A 20,573-nucleotide genomic window follows, 5' to 3' on the forward strand; every position below is an offset into this window, starting at 1 on the left:
ACTCAAATCGTACTCCTATCATGTTACAATTTCTTTACATACAGGACAGGTATTCTCATATCCCCAGTAGTGAACAACCTAAATCCCCATCTAACTACTGCAGTTAGGCAGAGTAATTCTTACAAAGAGTAGATTGGAGAGTGGTAAAAACTAGACTTTTAAGAAGTTAAGATGAGACTGAGTGATAAGGAAGATGAACCAGCAGATAGGAATGTAGGGAATGATTTTATTAGATGACTTAGATGTAAGGCAACTAGAGCATGGTATGGTGGTGCAAACCTGTAATCCCAGTTACTTAGGAGGTGAAGATTGGGAGGATCATGATTTGAGGCCATCCCAGGCAAAAACTAGTGAGATCCCATCTCAACAAAAAAGCCAGGTGTGGTGGTGCACTCTCGTGATCCCAGCTACACAGGAGATGTAAGTAAGAGGCTCAAGGTACGAGACCAGCCTGGGCAAAAACATGAGACCCTATCTAACACCTAGCAAGTGTGAGGCCCCTAGTTCAAATCCCAGTACTGTCAAAAGAAAATTTAAGTAAATAAATACATTAAAAATGTAGGCAATCATATAGTTTTATCATTTTGAAGTAAAAGGATGTATTATAAATAATTATTCTGTAATATCTGGCATTATATAAGGACATTTTTGGTTGCCTTATTTAAATATTCTGTACCTGTGGATTTTTCTGTATTTAGGACATGGTATATTATGTTCAGTAATGCTTATTGACTCTTTTTCAGTATTATACTTTTCAGTAATAATCATTGTTAAAATTTTGCCGTCCTAAACTGGAGAGTATCATTGGCATCTGTTACAACACTGATGTGCTTGTAAGATTTTTATTAAAGTAAAAATAAGATTGTGTTTTATACAACAGATTAATAACAATGAAGGGGAAAATAGAAATCTCAAAAGTGGAAGTTTGTGCTTTGCTATCATCTATAAAATCCAGGGTTCCCTAGTCTAACATGGCTAAATAACTGGAGAACTGATGCTTTTTTTTTTTTAACACATTTGTTTTCTTTTCCTGTATATATTATCATGGCATGCTTGTTTTGCTACTGTGATGTAATACTGTTTATTTTGAAACTTCTTTTTTTAGCTGACGTCTGAAATGTTTGAAGCAGATCTTGAGAAGGCATTGTTGCTAAGTAAATTAGAATATGAAGAGCACAAAATGGTATGTATTTATGTGTCTGTTGATTCACATATTTTAAAAGTTTTAAGTGGTCAAAGGTTAGGATTAACCTTTCTGGATTTCATGTAAAAGTTCTCCTTTAGGACTGAGAAAGTAGCCCAGTGGTAGACTACTTGGCTTTCATGCACCAGGCCTTGAGTTTGATCCCTAGCATTACCAAAAAAAAAAAAAAAAAAAGGTGCTAAAAATTCATCATTGTAAAAGAATATTATCAAGAACTTTTCACAATAGGATTCCTCCTCAGGTTTTGAGAGAACAAAAGCATGTGGACCATTATAGTTAATAGTTAATAGGAAGCCATTTTTAATAATTTTGGCCTTATAAACTTAGGATCTATCACTGAGCTTTGATATTAGGCTGTGTGTTAAAATGACTAAGAACCATCTACGTTAAAAAGTAGTGTTAGCTTCTAGTATCTATATTTAAATTGAGAATTGGTAAGCCTTTTATGATTAATATTTTTTTTTACCTGTTTGTTGTCTGATTTTTTTTATTTTTTATTTTTCATTTTTCTTTTATTATTCGTATGTGCATACAAGGATTGGTTCATTTCTCCCCACTGCCCCCACCCCCTCCCTTACCCCCACCCCCTCCCTTACCACCCGCTCCGCCCCCTCCCTCTCCTCCCCCCAATACCCAGCAGAAACTATTTTGCCCTTATTTCTAATATTGTTGTAGAGAGAGTATAAGCAATAATAGGAAGGAACAAGGGTTTTTGCTGGTTGAGATAAGGATAGCTATACAGGGCATTGACTCACATTGATTTCCTGTGCGTGGGTGTTACCTTCTAGGTTAATTCTTTTTGATCTAACCTTTTCTCTAGTACCTGTTCCCCTTTTCCTATTGGCCTCAGTTGCTTTAAGGTATCTGCTTTAGTTTCTCTGTGTTAAGGGCAACAAATGCTAGCTAGTTTTTTAGGTGTCTTACCTATCCTCGTCCGTCCCTTGTGTGCTCTCGCTTTTATCATGTGCTCATAGTCCAATCCCCTTGTTGTGTTTGCCCTTGATCTAATGTCCACATATGAGGGAGAACATACGATTTTTGGTTTTTTGAGCCAGGCTAACCTCACTCAGAATGATGTTCTCCAATTCCATCCATTTACCAGCAAATGATAACATTTCGTTCTTCTTCATGGCTGCATAAAATTCCATTGTGTATAGATACCACATTTTCTTAATCCATTCGTCAGTGCTGGGGCATCTTGGCTGTTTCCATAACTTGGCTGTTGTGAATAGTGCCGCAATAAACATGGATGTGCAGGTGCCTCTGGAGTAACAGTCTTTTGGGTATATCCCCAAGAGTGGTATTACTGGATCAAATGGTAGATCGATGTCCAGCTTTTTAAGTAGCCTCCAAATTTTTTTCCAGAGTGGTTGTACTAGTCTACATTCCCACCAACAGTGTAAGAGGGTTCCTTTTTTATGATTAATATTTTAATCCTTAAAATTTATTTGGAGTTTTTGTTCCCTAAATTTATTTAACTACTTAGTGGTTGATCATAAATGGTTCCTGTAGTATTGAAGATTTTTTAACCATGTCACTGTACATTGATGACCTTATCCAAGATGAAGGAAAGAGGAATTAATTTTCACATATGATTGTGTTACTTACATATTGTTCAGTGGATAAAGATAAAAGTTGTCAGTAAAGTGACCTGTATATAGTGTATATATTAATTTCATTTTCCATGTTTCTATACCTGTTTTTCCAAATAATCGAATGATTATAACCCTTTTATTTCATTTATATTAAAAAAAGCAGTTACAAAAACTGATATAGCTCTCTTTAATATGGTTTAATTATTTAAATGGACTTTCAGATAGTATTTAGAAAGTCTTCTTGTATTTCTCAATTAGGACATAAGATCTTATCAAATAGAATACTATCCTTCAGTAATTATTTTTTGTTGTTAGATATGGTTGAGGTTCTAAAGATAAAGAATTAACTGTATCCTTACAAGAGAAGTAGAGTAAATGGTGTTGGTAAAATATCATGGTCTCAGACAGTTTGCTTGCCATACTCATGCCTAGTAGCCAGAAGGTACTATTCATTTCATCAGTTGATAATGACTCTTAAGAGAATGTAGAAACTCCTTTTGTATGCAGTAGCTAGTATGAGTGATTACATTAATGTAGTCATTGAGTTTTAAGTCAGTATTCCAATAAAATAATTATTTTGGCCTAAGGAGTTTTTATAATAAAGTTTGGGATAATCTTTTTCTATCCACTTCTGACACGCATTCACCACTTGCTTACTAAACAGCCAAGTGTGCTAGGCACATATCACAAAGATAAAGATGTGGTTTCAGCTCTTGAGCTTACTAGAGAGAGACATACATGTAATTATAGTACGTAGTACTAAGATATACATGTTCTTAGTATAGTGAGAATTAAGAAAAATAGAAGACTTCTCAGTGTCTTTTATGGGGATGGGTTTTTGGAAAAGATTTCTTAAAAGTCTTACTAGATTTATTAGATGTTCACAACATTTGTAAGAGGAAAGCAGGCATTCTCAAAGAATGTGTGGCAAGTGTACAAAATATGTGTGTGTATGAAAAAATACAGTCTATTTGAAAAACCGTAATTTAGGAATCTAGAATTGCTGGAGATACGGACAAAAGGATAGGATATACAGAACCTCATGTACTGTGCTAAGAAGGTTGGGTTTTTAGATCTCTGTTAACAGAAAGCTATTGAATATTTTTAACTTTTAGATTGATTTCAGGTTTTTATTTTAAAAACTTCTACATAGCAATATAGAAGATGGATTGAGAGGCTAAAATTAGAGACTAGCATTGTCGGAGCAAAAGAAAGATGGGGTTAATAATAGAAAGTACAAGGAAAAGAACAGATTTAAGAGATCTTTAGGAGGTAAATTCAACAAAACCTAGTAACTGATTTAATAACTAATTTGGATATAAGGTATATAGGAAGAGTAGGCAAGGATAATGTGAAGTTTCTGGCTTTGATAGTTATATAGATAGTGGTACAACAAGGAACTTAGTAGAGGATCAAGTAGGGAAGTCAGGGTAGTTGGTTAGAAAGATAAACATATTTGGTATGGAGGTTCTTATTGAACATTTCACTTGAGTTGTCTGTGCATACAGAAATCATTAGTGTAAAAGTAGGACTTTAAACTTTGAGATTGAAGAATAATGAATATGAGGAAAATTTAAGAATGGGATAATGATAAATAGCAGCTACATTTTAAAGAAGATTAGGAAAAGAAGCCAGCATAGGAGACTTGATGAATTGTCAGAAATGTGTTGAGAAAACCAAGAGTTGGTTAAAAATATAATGTCTTTTGGATTTGGCAGTTATGAGGAGGTTGCTTATGCCTATAATCCTAGCTACTTGGGAGGTTCAAGGCTACCCCTGACAAAAACGTCACAAGATCCCATCTCAACCAATATTATGGCACAGTGGTGCATACCTGTCATCCTAAACTACCTGGGAGGCTCAGATTATGATGATAATGGACCATTATGATGATAATGGTCCAGTTAAACCAAAGCCAAAAAGTTTGCTAAGACCCCATCTCAACAGAAAAAAGCTGATCATGGTAGTGGATGCCTGTCATCCCAGCAATGGAGGGAAGCCTAAGATAGAAGGATAGTAGTCCAAGTTGGACTGGGCAAGACACTGTCTCCAAAAGAGGTTGGAGGCATGGCTGAAGTGGTAGAGTGCCTGCCTAGTTAGCTTGAGGTGCTGAGTTGAAACAGAAGTACTGCAAAAAGAAACAAAAAAAGATTTAAAAAAAATCCCCCCAAAACAGGAGGTTAATCTTAATTTTGGTGTCAGAAGAACAGAAGCTAGATTTCATTGGTGTGAGAATGTAAATTTATCTGTAGATTGTTGTTTTAAATTTGACCTTAAAGAAAGAAAGAGGTAGCAGTGGGGAGGGAATAGTAGACCAAGGTATAATATTTTTATTTTTAATGTTCAGAGTTGTGAAATGTTGGTCATATAAATAAATAGATATCCTTTTATACAATTTGGCTCTTCTAAGTTTTGAGTTTTTATTTGCCTTTTTTCCTTAAAAGAACTCAAGAAACACATTACCTATTGAAGAGTTGATTTTATGTTCATAAACTAAACTTAATTACTTATTGATAATTCTTTTCAGGAGTATGAAAATGCTGAAAATGTTTCAACTCAGTCAAAAGTTACAAATAAAAAAGATAAAAAAAAGAATCATCAGGGGAGAGACAAACCTCCCACGGTACCACTAAAAGATTTTCAATCTGAAGGTAATATATATATATGTACAATATCTGTTATGCTAGATGAACCACTTTAAAGTTTTTTTATGCCTGTATTTTTCTAATGTTAAAAAAGAAGTAAAAATGGTTTTCTAATGTATCATTTAGAATGTAAAAATGTAAACTTGTTCATTTTGTACTGGTATAATAGAATACTGAGACTAGATAGTTTTCAAAAAACAAAAATTTGTTGGCTTACAGTTCTGGAGGTGGGATAGTAGGTAGTTCAGTATCAAGGTGCCACCATCTGTCAGGATTTCTTACTGCCTTTTCATGTAGCAGAAGGCAAGAGGGCAAGGGAGCAAGGGGGAGTCAAACTTACCCTTTTCTTTCTCATGGCACCAATCCTCCTGTGAGAGTGGAGCCCTCATGGCTTAATCACGTTAAAGGTCCCATTTCTTAATACTGTTTCAATGACAATTAAATGTCAACATTATTTTTGGAGAGGACAAACATTCAAACCATAGCAATCTGGAAATAACTATTTTGTGGTTTAAAAGAATATAAAATAAATCATTATAAAACCCTAAAATAACTTACCTTTTCTAAAATTTATTAAAAATAAAAATTGACATTTGTAGTTTTTCATTGTTTTTAAAACATTGCTAGTTGTGGTGGTACACACCACAACACACACTTGGGAGATTGAGGAATCATTAGTTCCACAGGCTGGGCTATATAGTGAGACCCTGTCTCAAAAATAAATGTACATGCTAGGGATGTAGCTCAAGTGGTAAAGAACCTGCCTGGCAAACTTGAGGTCCTGAGTTCAAACTCCAGTACTACCAAATAAATTATTGTTTTCATATGTGAAGTGATTTTGTTTATGCTATACCAGAAATACCATCTTAAATTTCAACCACTATTGGCCAACCTCTTCAAGTTATCTAGAAATGGCATCTTAGAAAATTAAAACACAAATTTTAAAATGAAACTTATACCAGAAAACTGCTTATATCATTGTTTTCATTATCAAATAACAAAGACCAAAGTCAAGCCATCAAACTTTTGAACACAGAGCACAAAGCACATTATTTTTAATATGGGACATTATGAAAACCATTGGCCTGTGCTATATAATATAGCAGCTACTATTAATATGTGATAATTAATAAATAATTAAAAATGTAATTCCTTAGTTACATTTCAGGTGTTCAGTACCTACATGTGCCTAGTAGCTTCCATATTAACCATATTAACCCAGGTATGGGAAATTATCATCATCACAGAAAATTTTATTGAACAGTGCTGTGTCTATACCAGTCAGAATCATTGCTCACCATATGAGCAACTATTTGTTTATTGACAGCAGTTTATTTGATTAATATAAATTTAGCCTTAATACTTTGGGTATTGTTCTATGAGTATAAATGCTATCATAGTAATTCAGAAATAAGCCTCTATAAACTAGAAATAAGTTTAGAGGATCATATTGCTTTCATTTTATCAAGAAAATTTTTCCTACAGTCTACCTCTGAATAAGTTGCTTTGCTTTGGGGTTAAAAGAACACACATGCATGTTAAAATAAAATCTCCAATTTTAATAAGATTTAATATAGGAAATATATTTTGCGAAAGTAGGAATATGAAAAGAATGCTTTTTAAAACTCCTAATTTATTTTCCATGTATTTGATTTCTTGAGTAGCATGTAAATTCATGAGCTGCACAGAGAAACATGTCAGTAATGATACATTAAAGGGAAGCTGCACAGTTTTTACAAGTCATGATTATTGCAGTTGTGGTTCTTCCTTGGATTCTGGTATCACATTATTTGTTAAGTAGAACATGCCAGAAGAATGACTGTAATATACCAGGATTTAGTAGGTTGGTGTGAGCTTTGATTTTGGCATTTACTGTGGTTATAGACTGTTTTAACAGATTCTTTACAGAACTGGGCCATCTTTTAGATTCTTGGTCATAAGAAAGCTATTCTATTAAGTTGTTTTTAGTGCTTGAGAGTGAAAAATTTCTGCTGTACTCAAGAAGCATTGTTAAGTATTAGGTATCCTGATTGTCCCCAAGTTAAATAAGAACACTAGCTCCCTATTTGTACTTTAGATTCAACCTTGTAGCTTTGTAGATTCCCTCAGATCTTCTTTTCCTCATTCTGTTTTCAGTCGTTCATTTCCAAAAATACTGTGTTGTTTCAGAATAAGTGGCTTATTTCTTCTTGATATATTTGTTATGGGTTCATTTTGTGTTATCTTATAAATACATATCAGTTTTTAGTATTTTTCATACTACTATAAGGACATAAATTACTATTGTACTTTTATTTCATTCAACGAAGGTAGTAATCTTTTCTTGTAATTATACAACTCTGATTTGATTTTGGACATAGTTGTGTCCCCTCAATTTGCAACCCTCCAAAAATATGTGAAACCAAATAACTAAATTATATGGGATTCACATGTTTGAAATTTAATAATATCCCTTGGTATGGGTGGCATTTACTAAGATACAGGACCTAGTTCCTAAGCTGAGCAAATTAGCAATTATATGCTGAATTTTAACATCTTAAGCCTAGACAAGTAAATCACATATGACTCTTAGAAAGCCCTATTGATCATCATTTTGAGCCTGATAAGCCAAGTTCAGAAAAACAAATAATGCATGTTTCCTCGCATATGTGGAATCTAGACCTAAATAATAATAATAATTATAACAACAACAACAATAATAATATGACATGAGTATGTAAAAGGGGGAGTTTTGGGAGGAGAACAACCATGCAGGAGGAAGAGGAAAGGAGACAATGATGGAGGGTAAATATGATCGAAGAACATTATATGTATGTATGAAAATAACATAATGAAATCCACTAAAATCTGAAAAAGCAAAAATGAGAAAGGGGTATAAGAAAGAGCAGTTGAGGAGGTAAATTTGACCAAAGTACATTATGTGCATGTATGGAAATACCACAATTAATATGCTGTAATAAAATTTTTGAAAAAGAAAATTCTATTGCCATTTATAACTTATTATATAATTTTAAAATTCTTTTAATTACTTTTTTACTTTTTAAAACATATGTTAACTCTCTTCCATAAAGTCTCACTTTTTTTCATTTACAGATCACATTAATAAAAAGACTGAGGTAAGTATTGTAACCATGTTGAATTGTAGAAAACACTAATGATTTTAAGAATAATACTTTACCATTTACCAGTAAATCTTTTTTGAGACATAGCCATTTAAAGGAAAATTCATCAATTTGTTTTGAGTGACATAGTAAAATAAAAACATGATTATTTGCATGAAGTATAGTATCATTTGGTGATGTTATCCTAATTTGTGTATGTATGTGTGGGTGCATGCACATGTGTGAAGCAGAAGGTTACCATGTGTTTGCCAACCTTAAAATTCAAGGAAAAAGTGATTTATCTCCATTTTAGCAGTACTGGAGTTTGAACTCGGGCTTTGTGCCTACTAGGCAGGTACTCCAACACTTGAGCCTCACCTATTTGCTCTGGTTATTTTGGAGATAGGGTTTTACTTTTTACCCAGGTCAGCCTGGACCACAATCCTCCTATTTTACACTTCATGTCATAGCTGGGATGCAGGCATACGCCACCATGTCCAGGTTTTTTTTCATTGAGATGGGGTCTCACAAACTTTTTTTGTCTAGGCTGGCCTGGAATCTCAATCCTCTCAATCTCAGCCTCCCAACTAGTTTGGATTACAGGTATGAGCCACTGGCACCCAACTTCCAAGTCTATATTTTAATCTTTATTAAAATCTTATCCTGGGTGTGGTGGTACATGCCTGTAATCCCAGCACTCAGGAGGTGGAGGCAGGAGGAGGCTAAGTTCAAGACCAGCCTGGGCTACATAGGAAGATCCTCTCTAAAACCCAAACCCAAACCAAAAAAGCAAAAATAACTCCACAAAAAATAAAAACTTATCCTAAAACACCATGTCTCATGTGTTTTTGGAATTATGGAAATTGTGAAGTAAGCAGTGAATTTATAAGATAAGCCCATGGGTAAAAGTAACCTGGTTATATACTTCTTTTAGAAGGATAGTGCAGCCTACATACTACTCTGGTGTAATGGGTCCTTTCTTGAAAATATTTTATTGCTACCTCTACAAACAATTAGAATTGATGATGCTGTTATAAAATATCCTTTGTCTTTGAAGAAGCTAGTAATAAAATGTTAACATTTTTTAAAGTAATAATTTCAAAATTTCATTGTTTTATTGTATAAGTTGTCAATAATCCCACTGATTAATTTTTTCGTGGTTAGATGTTCCTTGATTTTACTTTAAAATATTCTATATATGTGATTTCTGACTTTTTTTTGTTTCAGGCATTTCCTTGACAGGTTAGAAAAATGAAATCTATTTCTTAAAGCCATACCTAAATAATACTCTGGTTATATTAATAATTTAGTCCTTAACTACAAATAAAAACACAAAATTGATTTGTTGGTAAAATAGATGGTTGAAATTCTTAAGTTATTTACAAACCACCACAGCTAGTTCTTAGATTAAAATTTAAATGACCATGTCTATAGACTTAATTTTATTTTTCAAAGTGGAAATGTGTGCTTTTGCATGATTCTATTTTTTTCTTTTACCTACACATTGATTTATTTGGGGGACAGTTTTATGCAAATGAGAAATGATACAAATGGTTACATTCTACTTCTAAAAGACTTACTAGTGGAGGAAAACATAATTCATACTATTTCATCCTTACTTTTCTTTTCTGATCTAAAAGGACAAAAAATGCAGACTAACAGGATCTTATTTATTTTTTAGTCCAGATGAGTTGTATTTAAATGAGCATCTGTATGTGGAATCAGATATTTTGTCTTTCATTATTTTAGAGCTGTGTCCTTCTGTTAAAAATTTTATATGTAATAAGACTCATTTTAAAGAATTCTCATAATTAAGAGAAATCCTTCATTTCAAAATTTAGTCTAATTATGATATATTCTCCAAATAACTTTTAAAAATTAATCAAAAGAACATCATTTACGTTATCTTTTGACACTTGTTAAAAGTTTACGTTGCATTTCCATTCATGGTATAGCTCTTTATCCACAATGTGTGTGAACCAGAAGTGTTTCTGGTTTTTGAGTTTTTTTGAATTTCGGAGCATTTGCACAGACTTTCCTAGTTAAGCGGCCTAGTTGAGCATTCTAAAAATACCAATGATCCAAATTGGACACAGCACTTTGGATTCCATGTATTTGCATTCAGGATGCTCAGTCTGTACTCACTTTCTGGAACTTAAATATTTAAATGTTACAGTAGTTAGGCCTTTGCCCTAGGAATTTAAACTTTTTTTTCCCTCAGAATCTAAAAGAGAAGTCTGAAAAAAATTTCTATTTGACTTCTACAAAGAAATATGTTTTGTGCTCCCACAATAATACTAGTCTTTATCTTGTATTCTTAGTAACTCACTCTTTCCATCTTTAATATGTTAACTTATGCCAAGAAATTTTTTTCTTTATTTTCTTTTATCATTTTTACATTTCCTTACATGTGTATACATTGTTTAGGCCACCTCCCCGATCGTCCCCCTCTTCCCCCCTTCTCCAATTTTGTTGTAGAGAAAACATAGGAGATAATAAGAAACACATAGTGTTTTTTCCTAGTTGTAGATAAAGATAGTTATACAGAGAGATTCCTAGTGTTGCTTCCATGTACTTGTATACTGCAATCCACATTGGTTCATCTCTACCAGACCTCTACACTACTTTCTGGTTCCCTTTCCATAGTGTCCTCTGCCAGTTTAAGATTACTTTATTCTCTCCTCTACAATGAGCACATCAACCATGTTGAAATTTTAGGTTTCCTTCCCTTTCCCTGTTCCTCCCATCCACGTTCTCCCCTTAGTGTGTGACCCATGTCCAGTAATATTACTGTATTTGTTTTAGGTCTATAAACCACATATGAGGAAGAACATGCGATTTTTGGCCTTCTGACCTGGCTAACTTCGCTTAAGATGATGTTCTCCAGTTCCATTCATTTACTTGTGAATGACAAAATTTCATTCTTTGTAGCTGAGTAAAATTCCATTGTGTATAAATACCACATTTTCTTAATCCATTCATCAGTAGTGTGGCATCTTGGCTGTTTCCATAACTTGGCTATTGTGAATAGTGCTACAATAAACATAGGTGCACAGGTGCCTTTGGACCTGAGTCGCATTCCTTTGGGTATATCCCTAGTAATGGTATTGCTGGATCATATGGCAGATCTATGTTTAGCTTCTTAAGAAGCCTCCGTATAGTTTTCCAAAGTGGTTGTACTAGTTTACATTCCCACCAGCAGTGTATGAGGGTTTCTTTTTCCCCTCATTCTCGCCAGCATTTGTTGTTTTTAATGATGGCTATTCTAACAGGAGTGAGGTAGAATCTTAGTGTGGTTTTGATTTGCATTTCCTTTATGGCCAGGTATGGTGAGCATTTTTTCATTGTGCTTTTTGGCCATTTGATTTCTTCCTTTGAAAAAGTTCTGTTTAGTTCAGTTGCCCACTTTATTGGTTCTTTAAATTTTTGGGAGTTTAGTTTTTTGAGCTCCCTGTGTATTCTGGTTATCAGTCCTCTGTCTGACATATAGCTAGCAAATGTTTTCTCCTACTCTGTGGGTGGTCTCTTTAGTTTAGAGACCATTTCTTTTGTTGTGCAGAGCTTTTTAATTTCACGTTGTCCCATTTGTCCATGCTTTCTCTTAGTTGCTGGGCTGCTGGAGTTCTGCTAAGGAAGTCTTGCCTATACCTATTGGTTCTAGGGTATTCCCTGTTATTTTATGTACTAACTGCAAGGCTTCAGGTCTGATATTAAGGTCCTTAATCCACATTGAATTGATACTAGTATAGGGTGGCAGGCATGGATCTAGTTTCAGTTTTCTGCAGGTAGATAATCACTTTTCCCAGCAACATTTGTTGAAGAGGCTGTCTTTTTCCATTGTATGTTTTGGTGCCTTTGTCAAAAATAAGGTGGGCATAGCTGGGTGGATTCATATCCGGGTCCTCTGCTCTGTTCCACTGGTCTTTATGTTTTTGTGCCAGTACCATGCTGTTTTTATTGCTATGGCTCTGTCATATAGTTTGAAGTTGAGTATTGTGATACCTCCAGCATTGCTCTTTCTGGTCAGTATTGCCTTGGCTTTTCATTGTCTTTTGTGTTTCCAAATGAACTTTGGAGTGTATTTTTTAATCTCTGTGATGAATGTCATTAGGATTTTGATGGGAATTGCATTGAACATGTAGGTTGCTTTTGGTAGTATAGCTATTTTTACTGTGTTGATTCTACCAATCCATGAGCATGGGAGATCTTTCCATTTTCTGTAGTTGTCCTGGATCTCTTTCTTCAGTAGAGGTCATTTACATCCTTGTAGAGGTCATTTACATCCTTTGCTAATTCCTAGGTATTTTATTTTTTTGAGGCTATTATAAATGGAATTGTATTCCATTTATTCTCATTTGTTCATTGTTGGTAGATAGAAAGGCTGCTGATTTTTGTAAGTTGATTTTGAATCCTGCTACATTGCTGAAGCTGTTTATGTTGTGTAGGAGTTTTGGAGTGGAGGTTTTTGGGTCTTTGAGGTATATGAGCATGTCATCTGCAAATAGAGATATTTTGACTATTTCTTTACCTAGTTGTATTCCTTTTATTTCTCTTCTTGCCTTAAATTGTTCTGGGAACTCCAGGACTATGTTGAGTAGGAGTGGGGAGAGTGGGCATCCTTGTCTCATTCTTGACTTTAGGGGAAATGGTTTCAGTTTTTCCCCACTAATTATGATGTTGGCTATAAGTTTGTCATATATAGCCTTTATAATGTTGAGGGACATTCTTTCTGTTCCTAGTTTTCTTAGAGCTTTTATCATGAAGTGGTGTTGGATCTTATTAAAGGCTTTTTCTGCTTCTATTGAGATGATCAAGTGATTTTTGTCTTTGATTCTATTAATGTGCTGCATTACATTTATTGATTTGCATATGTTGAACCATCCCTGCATTCCTGGAATGAAGCCATCTTGGTCATATATGATCTTTCATATATGTTGTTGGATTCGGTTTGCTATTATTTTATTGAGGATTTTTTTCGTCGATGTTCATTAAGAAGATTGGCCTGTAATTCTCCTTTTTGGATGTGTCCTTGTCCAGTTTTGGGAGGAATGTAATACTGGCTTCATAGAATGAGTTGGTCAGTGTTCCTTCCCTTTCTATTTTGTGGAAAAAGTTTAAGGAGTGTTGATACTAGTTCTTCTTTAAGGTATAGGAGAATTCAGCCGAGAATCCTTCAGGTCCTGGACTTTTCTTTTTCGGGAGGCTCTTTATTGCTGCTTCAATTTCATTACATATTAAAGATCTGTTTAGGTGGTTAATGTCCTTTTGGTTCAGTTTTGCATAGACATAAGTATCTAGAAATTTGTCCATTTCTTCAAGATTGTCCAATTTCTTGGAATATAGGTTCTCAAAGTAGTCTCTGATAATTCCCTGAATTTCCTTAGTGTTTGTTGTTACTCTCCTTCTTCGTTTCTAATATTACTAGTTTGGGTCTTTTCTTTCCTCATTTTAGTCAGATTTGCCAGGGGCTTGTCAATCTTGTTTGTTTTTTCAAAGAACCAGCTCTTTGTTTCATTGATTCTTTGTATGGTTTTTAAAGTGTCTATTTCATTGATTTTGGCCCCTGTTTTTATTATTTCTCTCCTTCTGCTTGTTTTGGGTTTTGCTTGTTCTTGTTTTTCTAGGAGTTTAAGATGTAGCATTAGGTCATTTATTTGAGATTGCTGTGTTTTTAATATATGCACTCATGGCTATAAACTTTCCTTGTAGGACTGCCTTTGCTATGTCTCATAGGTTCTGGTAGGTTGTGTTTTCATTTTCATTAGCTTTTGATTTCCTCTCTTATTTCTTGTGTGACCCGCTGATCGTTGAGCAGTGTGTTATTCAGCCTCCAATTATTTTCATATTTTCTTTTGTTGCTTTTGTTGTTGAGTTGTAGTTTTAATGCATTGTGATCAGATAGAATGCAGGGGGTTATTTATATTTTCTTATATTTGCTGAGGTTTGCTTTGTGCCCTAAGATATGATTTATTTTGGAGAAAGTTCCATGGGCTACTGAGAAGAATGTATATTGTGCTGTTGTTGGATGAAATGTTCTATAGACATCAGTTAGGTCCATTTGGTTTATGGTATCATTTAGTTCTAGGTTTTCTTTGTTGATTTTTTGTTTGGATGACCTATCTATTGGTGATAGGGGGTATTAAGGTCTCCCACTGCCACCGTGTTGGAGTCTATATGTGCTTTTAAGTTCTTTAGTGTATGTTTGATGAAATTGGGTGCACTGACATTGGGTGCATATAGGTTGATAATTACTTCCTTTTGATGTATTGACCCTTTTATTAGTATGAAGTGTCCTTCTTTATCTCATTTGACCAATGTAGCTTTGAAGTCTACTTCGTTTGTTACAAATATTGCTACTCCTGCCTGTTTTCAGAGGCCATTGGCTTGGTAAATCATCTTCCAGCCTTTCACCCTAAGCCAGTGTTTATTTCTGTCAGTAAGATGAGTCTCTTGTATAAAACAGATTGTCAGATCTTCCTTTTTAATCCAGTTTGCCAAACAGTGCCTTTTGATGAGGGGGAGGGGTTGAGTCGATTGACATTCAGTGTTAATATTGATAGGTATGTGCCATTTAGTTGTTTTTGTTGTTTAAGGATTTGATTGTGTGCGGTTGAATCATTGCTACTCTCTGATTATTTGTCTTTTTTTCTCCTGTTGTTTGATACTTCCTGTCCCCTTGTGGTTTTGTTCGCTTTTATCTTCTGTGTGCAGAATTCCTTGTAGAATCTTCTGTAGTGGTGGCTTGGTAGTCACATATTGTTTTAGTTTCTATTTATCATTTTTATTATTATTTTAGTTTCTGTTTAAGATTTTTATTGCTTCATCAATTTTGAATGATAGTTTTAGGATGATAGAACATCCTAAGGGCTAAAGTTGTTTACATTCAGTGCCTGAAATACCTTACTCCATGCCCTTCTTGCTTTTAGGTTTCTGTTGAGAAATCTGTTATTTTGATGGGTTTACCTTTATACATTATTTTTTCCTCTCTCACAGCCTTCAGTATCCTTTCTTGTTCTCTGTGCTTGTTGTTTTTATGATAGCATGCTGTGGGGATAATATGCTGTGATAATATGCTTGGTCAGGTCTGTTTGGTGTCCTGGAGGCTTCTTTACCTGAATGGGCAAAACTTTCTTGAGATTTGGGAAACTTTCTGTTATTTTATTGAATATATTACGTATCCCTTTGGCTTGCATATCTTCCTTATTCAGTGCCCATGATTCTCAGGTTTGGTGTTAATTGAGTTAATTGAGTTCTTACATATTCCTTTCGGAGCTCTTGAGTTGTTTGACTAAGATTTCTTCTGTTTGTTCTTTAATTCTGTTTTATCTTGGAGCTCTGAGATTCTGTTTTCCTTTTGTTCTAGTCTGCTGGGGTTGCCTTCCACTGTGTTTTTTTTGTTTGACTAAAGGGACTTTTTATTTCCAGGATTTCTTTTTTCTGAGATTTTCCATATCTTTGTTGAACTACTGTTATATTTTGTGTTGTCATCTTTAATTCATATATCTCCCTTTTTAAAGTGTCCTTTGTTTCACTTTGGTGTTTGATGCAGGTCCTTTCTGAATTCCTTTGTTTCTGTGTCTTGCCATGTTTTTTTATTTTTGCTGCCTTAAAAGTTCTTGAGTGCATCTTGTACATTCTGGTTAACCATGTCCAGTTTCTTCTCCATGAATTTCTTGTTAATATCTTCTAAAATTTCTTATTTGAGGGTTTTTATGTGGGTGTCACTGGGCTCCTTAGTGATATTTATCATTGCTTTGTTGAGGTCAGGAACTGGGTATCCATTTTCTTCATTTCCCACTGAATCCTGTATTGGATTGTTTTTTGAGGACAGTGGTTTCCATCCCTTTTTTTCCCTTCATTCCACTTGGTGATGTGGAACTATGTTTTTGATAGACTAATCGGTGGTTTTGATTGCCTGATTTCTTTCCCTGATTTAATTTTTTCTGTTGTGACTGACTTGGTTGTTAGCTAGGTTGATGTGCTCTTTCTGTCCCTGGCATGGGATGTGTAATATAGCAATAACAAATTCACAGGTTCTATTCCAGACTTCTTGTTTACATATTATATAGAAAGCCCCTTGCTGATAATATCCATAAAATGGTGGAGTTGGGGCGGGTGATGGCTATGAGGTTACTTACAGATTTGGGGGAATTGGTAAAGGTGGAACTAAAAAGGGAGAAGGGGGTGGGGGTGGGGGAAAGAGGTATGGGGTCTGCTGGATTTTGTGGCCCTTGTGTGTGTTTGGATGTATTTCTGTTGTAGTGGATGGTGCTTGTGTCAGGGATTGTAGGTGGCTAGGGTTGTGTACAGTTTGTACAGTAGGCTAATCAGCGGGTGGTGAGTGTGTAGAAGGAGGGGTAGTGTGACAGGTTAGAGGAGGATAGGATAGGGAGGTGAAGATAGGGGAAAGATAGTACAGAAGAAGGAGGGAAAGTGAGGAGAGTAAGAATAGGTATAAGAGAATAGTGATGGTGAAGTTAATAATACAGGAATAGTAAAAATAAAAATTAAAGAAAAAAGAGAAACACAAAAAACACCAGGTTCAGGAACCACAGAAAGTTTGGTCTTTTGGTAAAAGTTCTGGAGTTACTCTTTAGGTGTCCAATCCTAGTATTGGCGTATAAGTGGAAGTTCTGATGTGGTCTCACCAGGTGACTGGCTTGTAAGTAGTATTTGTTTCCTTTTGTCCACAAGATTAGTTGGAATTGTGAGGTGAAGTAAGAATGCCAGCTCATGCATGGTGGTCAGAGGTATTCTTTTCACCATGTGGCAGCTGTGTTGCCCTTCAGCTGTAGCTCTGTTTGGTCAGCTCCTCCCCCAGCAAGGTGGGGCAATTCAGTTTTGAATGCTGCTTTCTGTCCCAGAGATCATCTTTGGGGTCCACCACCTGCCCTGCCTTGGGAGATTGGCCTGTTGCCCAACCCCTACTCTCAGCCTTTGTGTTTTTCCCAATCTCTAATGAGTGCTAGTGGCTCCTTTCAGAGGTTGGCTTGTCACCCCACTCCTGCTCCCAGCCTTTATGCCTCTCCCTATCTCTGCTGGGTGTCAGCAGCTCCTCTCCCTCCGCCTGCTCTCAGCCTTTTTTTTTTTTTATAACATGTTTTAATACTTTTTTTTTCCTTTTTCTTTTATTAATCATATGTGCATACAAGGCTTGGTTCATTTCTCCCCCCTGCCCCCACCCCCTCCCTTACCACCCACTCCGCCCCCTCCCCCCCCCCCCCAATACCCAGCAGAAACTATTTTGCCCTTATCTCTAATTTTGTTGTAGAGAGAGTATAAGCAATAATAGGAAGGAACAAGGGGTTTTGCTGGTTGAGATAAGGATAGCTATACAGGGCATTGACTCACATTGATTTCCTGTGCGTGGGTGTTACCTTCTAGGTTAATTCTTTTTGAGCTAACCTTTTCTCTAGTACCTGTTCCCCTTTTCCTATTGGCCTCAGTTGCTTTTAAGGTATCTGCTTTAGTTTCTTTGCATTAAGGGCAACAAATGCTAGCTAGTTTTTTAGGTGTCTTACAGCCTTTGCTGCATTGGATCACAGAGAGCTTGGTGCTGAGAGTTTGGCTCCTTGCCCCACCCCCACTATTGGTGTCAGATTATAGTTTGCTGTTTATGTTTTTTAATTTTGCTTGTGTATGGGGGGCTCAGTCTGCCGCGGGGCTGTGCTGGATTATTTTCCTGGAGGGTGGGTAGGGGAGTCATGTGTGGTGCATGGTGCTCACCTATTCTTCTGCAGTTTCACGCAAGCAACTTTCGTGCTAGCTGGTGGGGAAAAATGGTTTGCTCTTTTCAGTGTGTATGGAGGCTTTCCACAGGCTATGGGTCCAGGCAGGATGTCATAGAGTTTGATTCTGATTGATGCTCTGTCTTCTGCTTGTTCACCAAGAGATAGTTTTCTGTTGGGAACAATATTCTTCTCATCTGCCTCCTCTGAAAATCAGGTATTTATTGTGTAAAATTCAAGAGGTGATTTTTTTTTTTTTGGCTGGATGCTGGGGGCACATGCCTGTAATCCTAGCTGCTCAGGAGGCAGAGATCAGGAGGATCGAGGCTTGAAGCCAACCCAGGCAAATAGTTCATGAGACCCTATCTCAAAAAAACCCATCACAAAAAAAAGGGCTGGTGGAGTGGCTTGAGGTGTAGGCCCTGAATTCAAGCTCCAGTACCACAAAAAATAAAAATAAAGAAATAAAAAATAAGTGAAAGAAGAAATGATTTGTTTTACTGAGCAGTATTTGAACAAGATATACATTCTACTATCTCCTAACTAAATGTGGTGTTAGGTTGATTGCAACATTACCTTTTTTCTTTCTCTAGCCATCTCAATGTGTTATTAATCTTAGTACTTTCTTCCTAGTCCAGTTTCTTCATAATATCTCTCACACTGAAGCATAATAAAAATGGGGTAGTGGTCTGGCTCAAGTGGTAGATCACCTATTTGCCTAGCAAGTGCAAGGCTGAGTTCAAATCCCAATACTCCCCCTTCAAATGACATTTGCAGGACATTTCTCTCGCTCTGTTTCCCCTCTCTCTCTCTCTTTCCCCTCCTCCATTCCTGGCCCCCCCCATTCTTGGTGGGGGTTGTAACTCAGGGCCTCATGGTTGCTAGGCAGGCATTCTACCACTTGAGCCACATCCGTGATCCTTGTTTTCACTTTTTTTGGATAGGGTGTTTTTGCTGTGGGCTGGTCTCGGACCACAATCATCCTACCAACACCCCCCCACCTCCCATAGCTAGGATTACAGGAGTGTCCCACCATGTCCAACTTGCTTATTGAAATGGGGTCTCACTAACATATTGCCTGGGATGGCTTCAAACTGCAGTCCTCCCAGTATTCCCCTCCCAAAGTAGCTGGAATTAGAGACATGAACTACCGTGCCTGACTAGCTTTTCTTAAGTAAATGTCCAAATGTTGACTGCTCCTTTACCATTCTCTATCACTACAACATAGGGAAGAACATCCCAAGCGAATTCTAGGCAAACAGAATTAGAAATGTAGTAAGTGCTTGTAACATCTCTTTATAAAACCTCTTCTAATTGTGCTTTTAAAGGAATGTTACTTAATTCTTAAAGTTGTTTTTCTTTAATCTTAATAAGTAGTGTTTTTGAAGCTAGTACTGCATTTAAAGGTGGGAACAGTATCTTATAGTTACTTCTTTCTCTTCAGACCCACTTTTATCTGGCCTTCCTGACTCTAGTTCCTCTAAGTAGAGTTTTATAACCTTAAAGTTTTTAGTGATCATCGTATGTCTGAATATCTAAAAGGTCAGGCCTTCGATATGCTTGAATAGACTACCTATGGAAGAGTACCTGAGAAATTAGAACAGTGGTTGCCAAAGGAGGCTGGTGGATACTGACACAGGCATAGGAGGAAAGGTTTTTCACAGTATGATTTCTATCATAGCTATGTGCTGTCTATTAAAAATAAAAAAGACTGGATGAAGGAAGGAGCCAAGGAACAAACCCATTGCTATGTAGCTCTACAACCAATTTTCTTCTGATTACACTGTACTTCTGTCATGCCTATCTTTAGCTCATTGTATGAACATGAGTAAATAATGTATTCACCTTAAGCCCTAGTTAAATTATGAAAAATATTGTTAGATCTGTTAATTTCTAAAATTATGATAAATGATCATTAAAGTAACTAATAATGAAAAAGATGCTCTAAAAATGAACCCTACAGTTGGTTCTATCAAAACACTAATGATATAGATTGTTAATTTTGAAAGCGAATAAACTTAACCTAGGAGTAAAAAAAGAACTATAACATGTAGATGGACCATTTTGAGGACTGTGTATCATAGTGTATTAAGGGATCTCAAAACGGTAATGCTGGAAGGTTATTCTCTACAAGGTAACATGGACCCTTGGAAGTAAGAAAGTATTACAAGGAAAATGACAGTTTTTCCCAAATTAGTGTGTTGTAGAGTCTTTGCAATCCTAGTGAAAATCCTAAAGGATAGTTTTTATTAGAACTCAACAAATTATTAATATGGGAGACCAAAGACCAAAAAAGAGCT

At 35.8% G+C, this 20,573-nt stretch overlaps 1 protein-coding gene across 3 annotated transcripts in view; it reads left to right on the forward strand.

The window, feature by feature from the left end:
- Window positions 1-20,573, forward strand: part of Gkap1 (G kinase anchoring protein 1) — a 69,796-nt gene that overhangs the window by 25,801 nt on the left and 23,422 nt on the right. For all 3 annotated transcript variants that reach the window (XM_074052299.1, XM_074052301.1, XM_074052300.1), the window contains 3 exons: window positions 1,106-1,183; window positions 5,327-5,450; window positions 8,538-8,560. In XM_074052299.1, coding sequence (XP_073908400.1) covers window positions 1,106-1,183; window positions 5,327-5,450; window positions 8,538-8,560 — 225 coding nt within the window. The remainder of the gene's footprint in view (window positions 1-1,105; window positions 1,184-5,326; window positions 5,451-8,537; window positions 8,561-20,573) is intronic.

This window comes from Castor canadensis, chromosome 13, assembly GCF_047511655.1.
Source record: "Castor canadensis chromosome 13, mCasCan1.hap1v2, whole genome shotgun sequence".
NCBI lineage: Eukaryota > Metazoa > Chordata > Mammalia > Rodentia > Castoridae > Castor > Castor canadensis.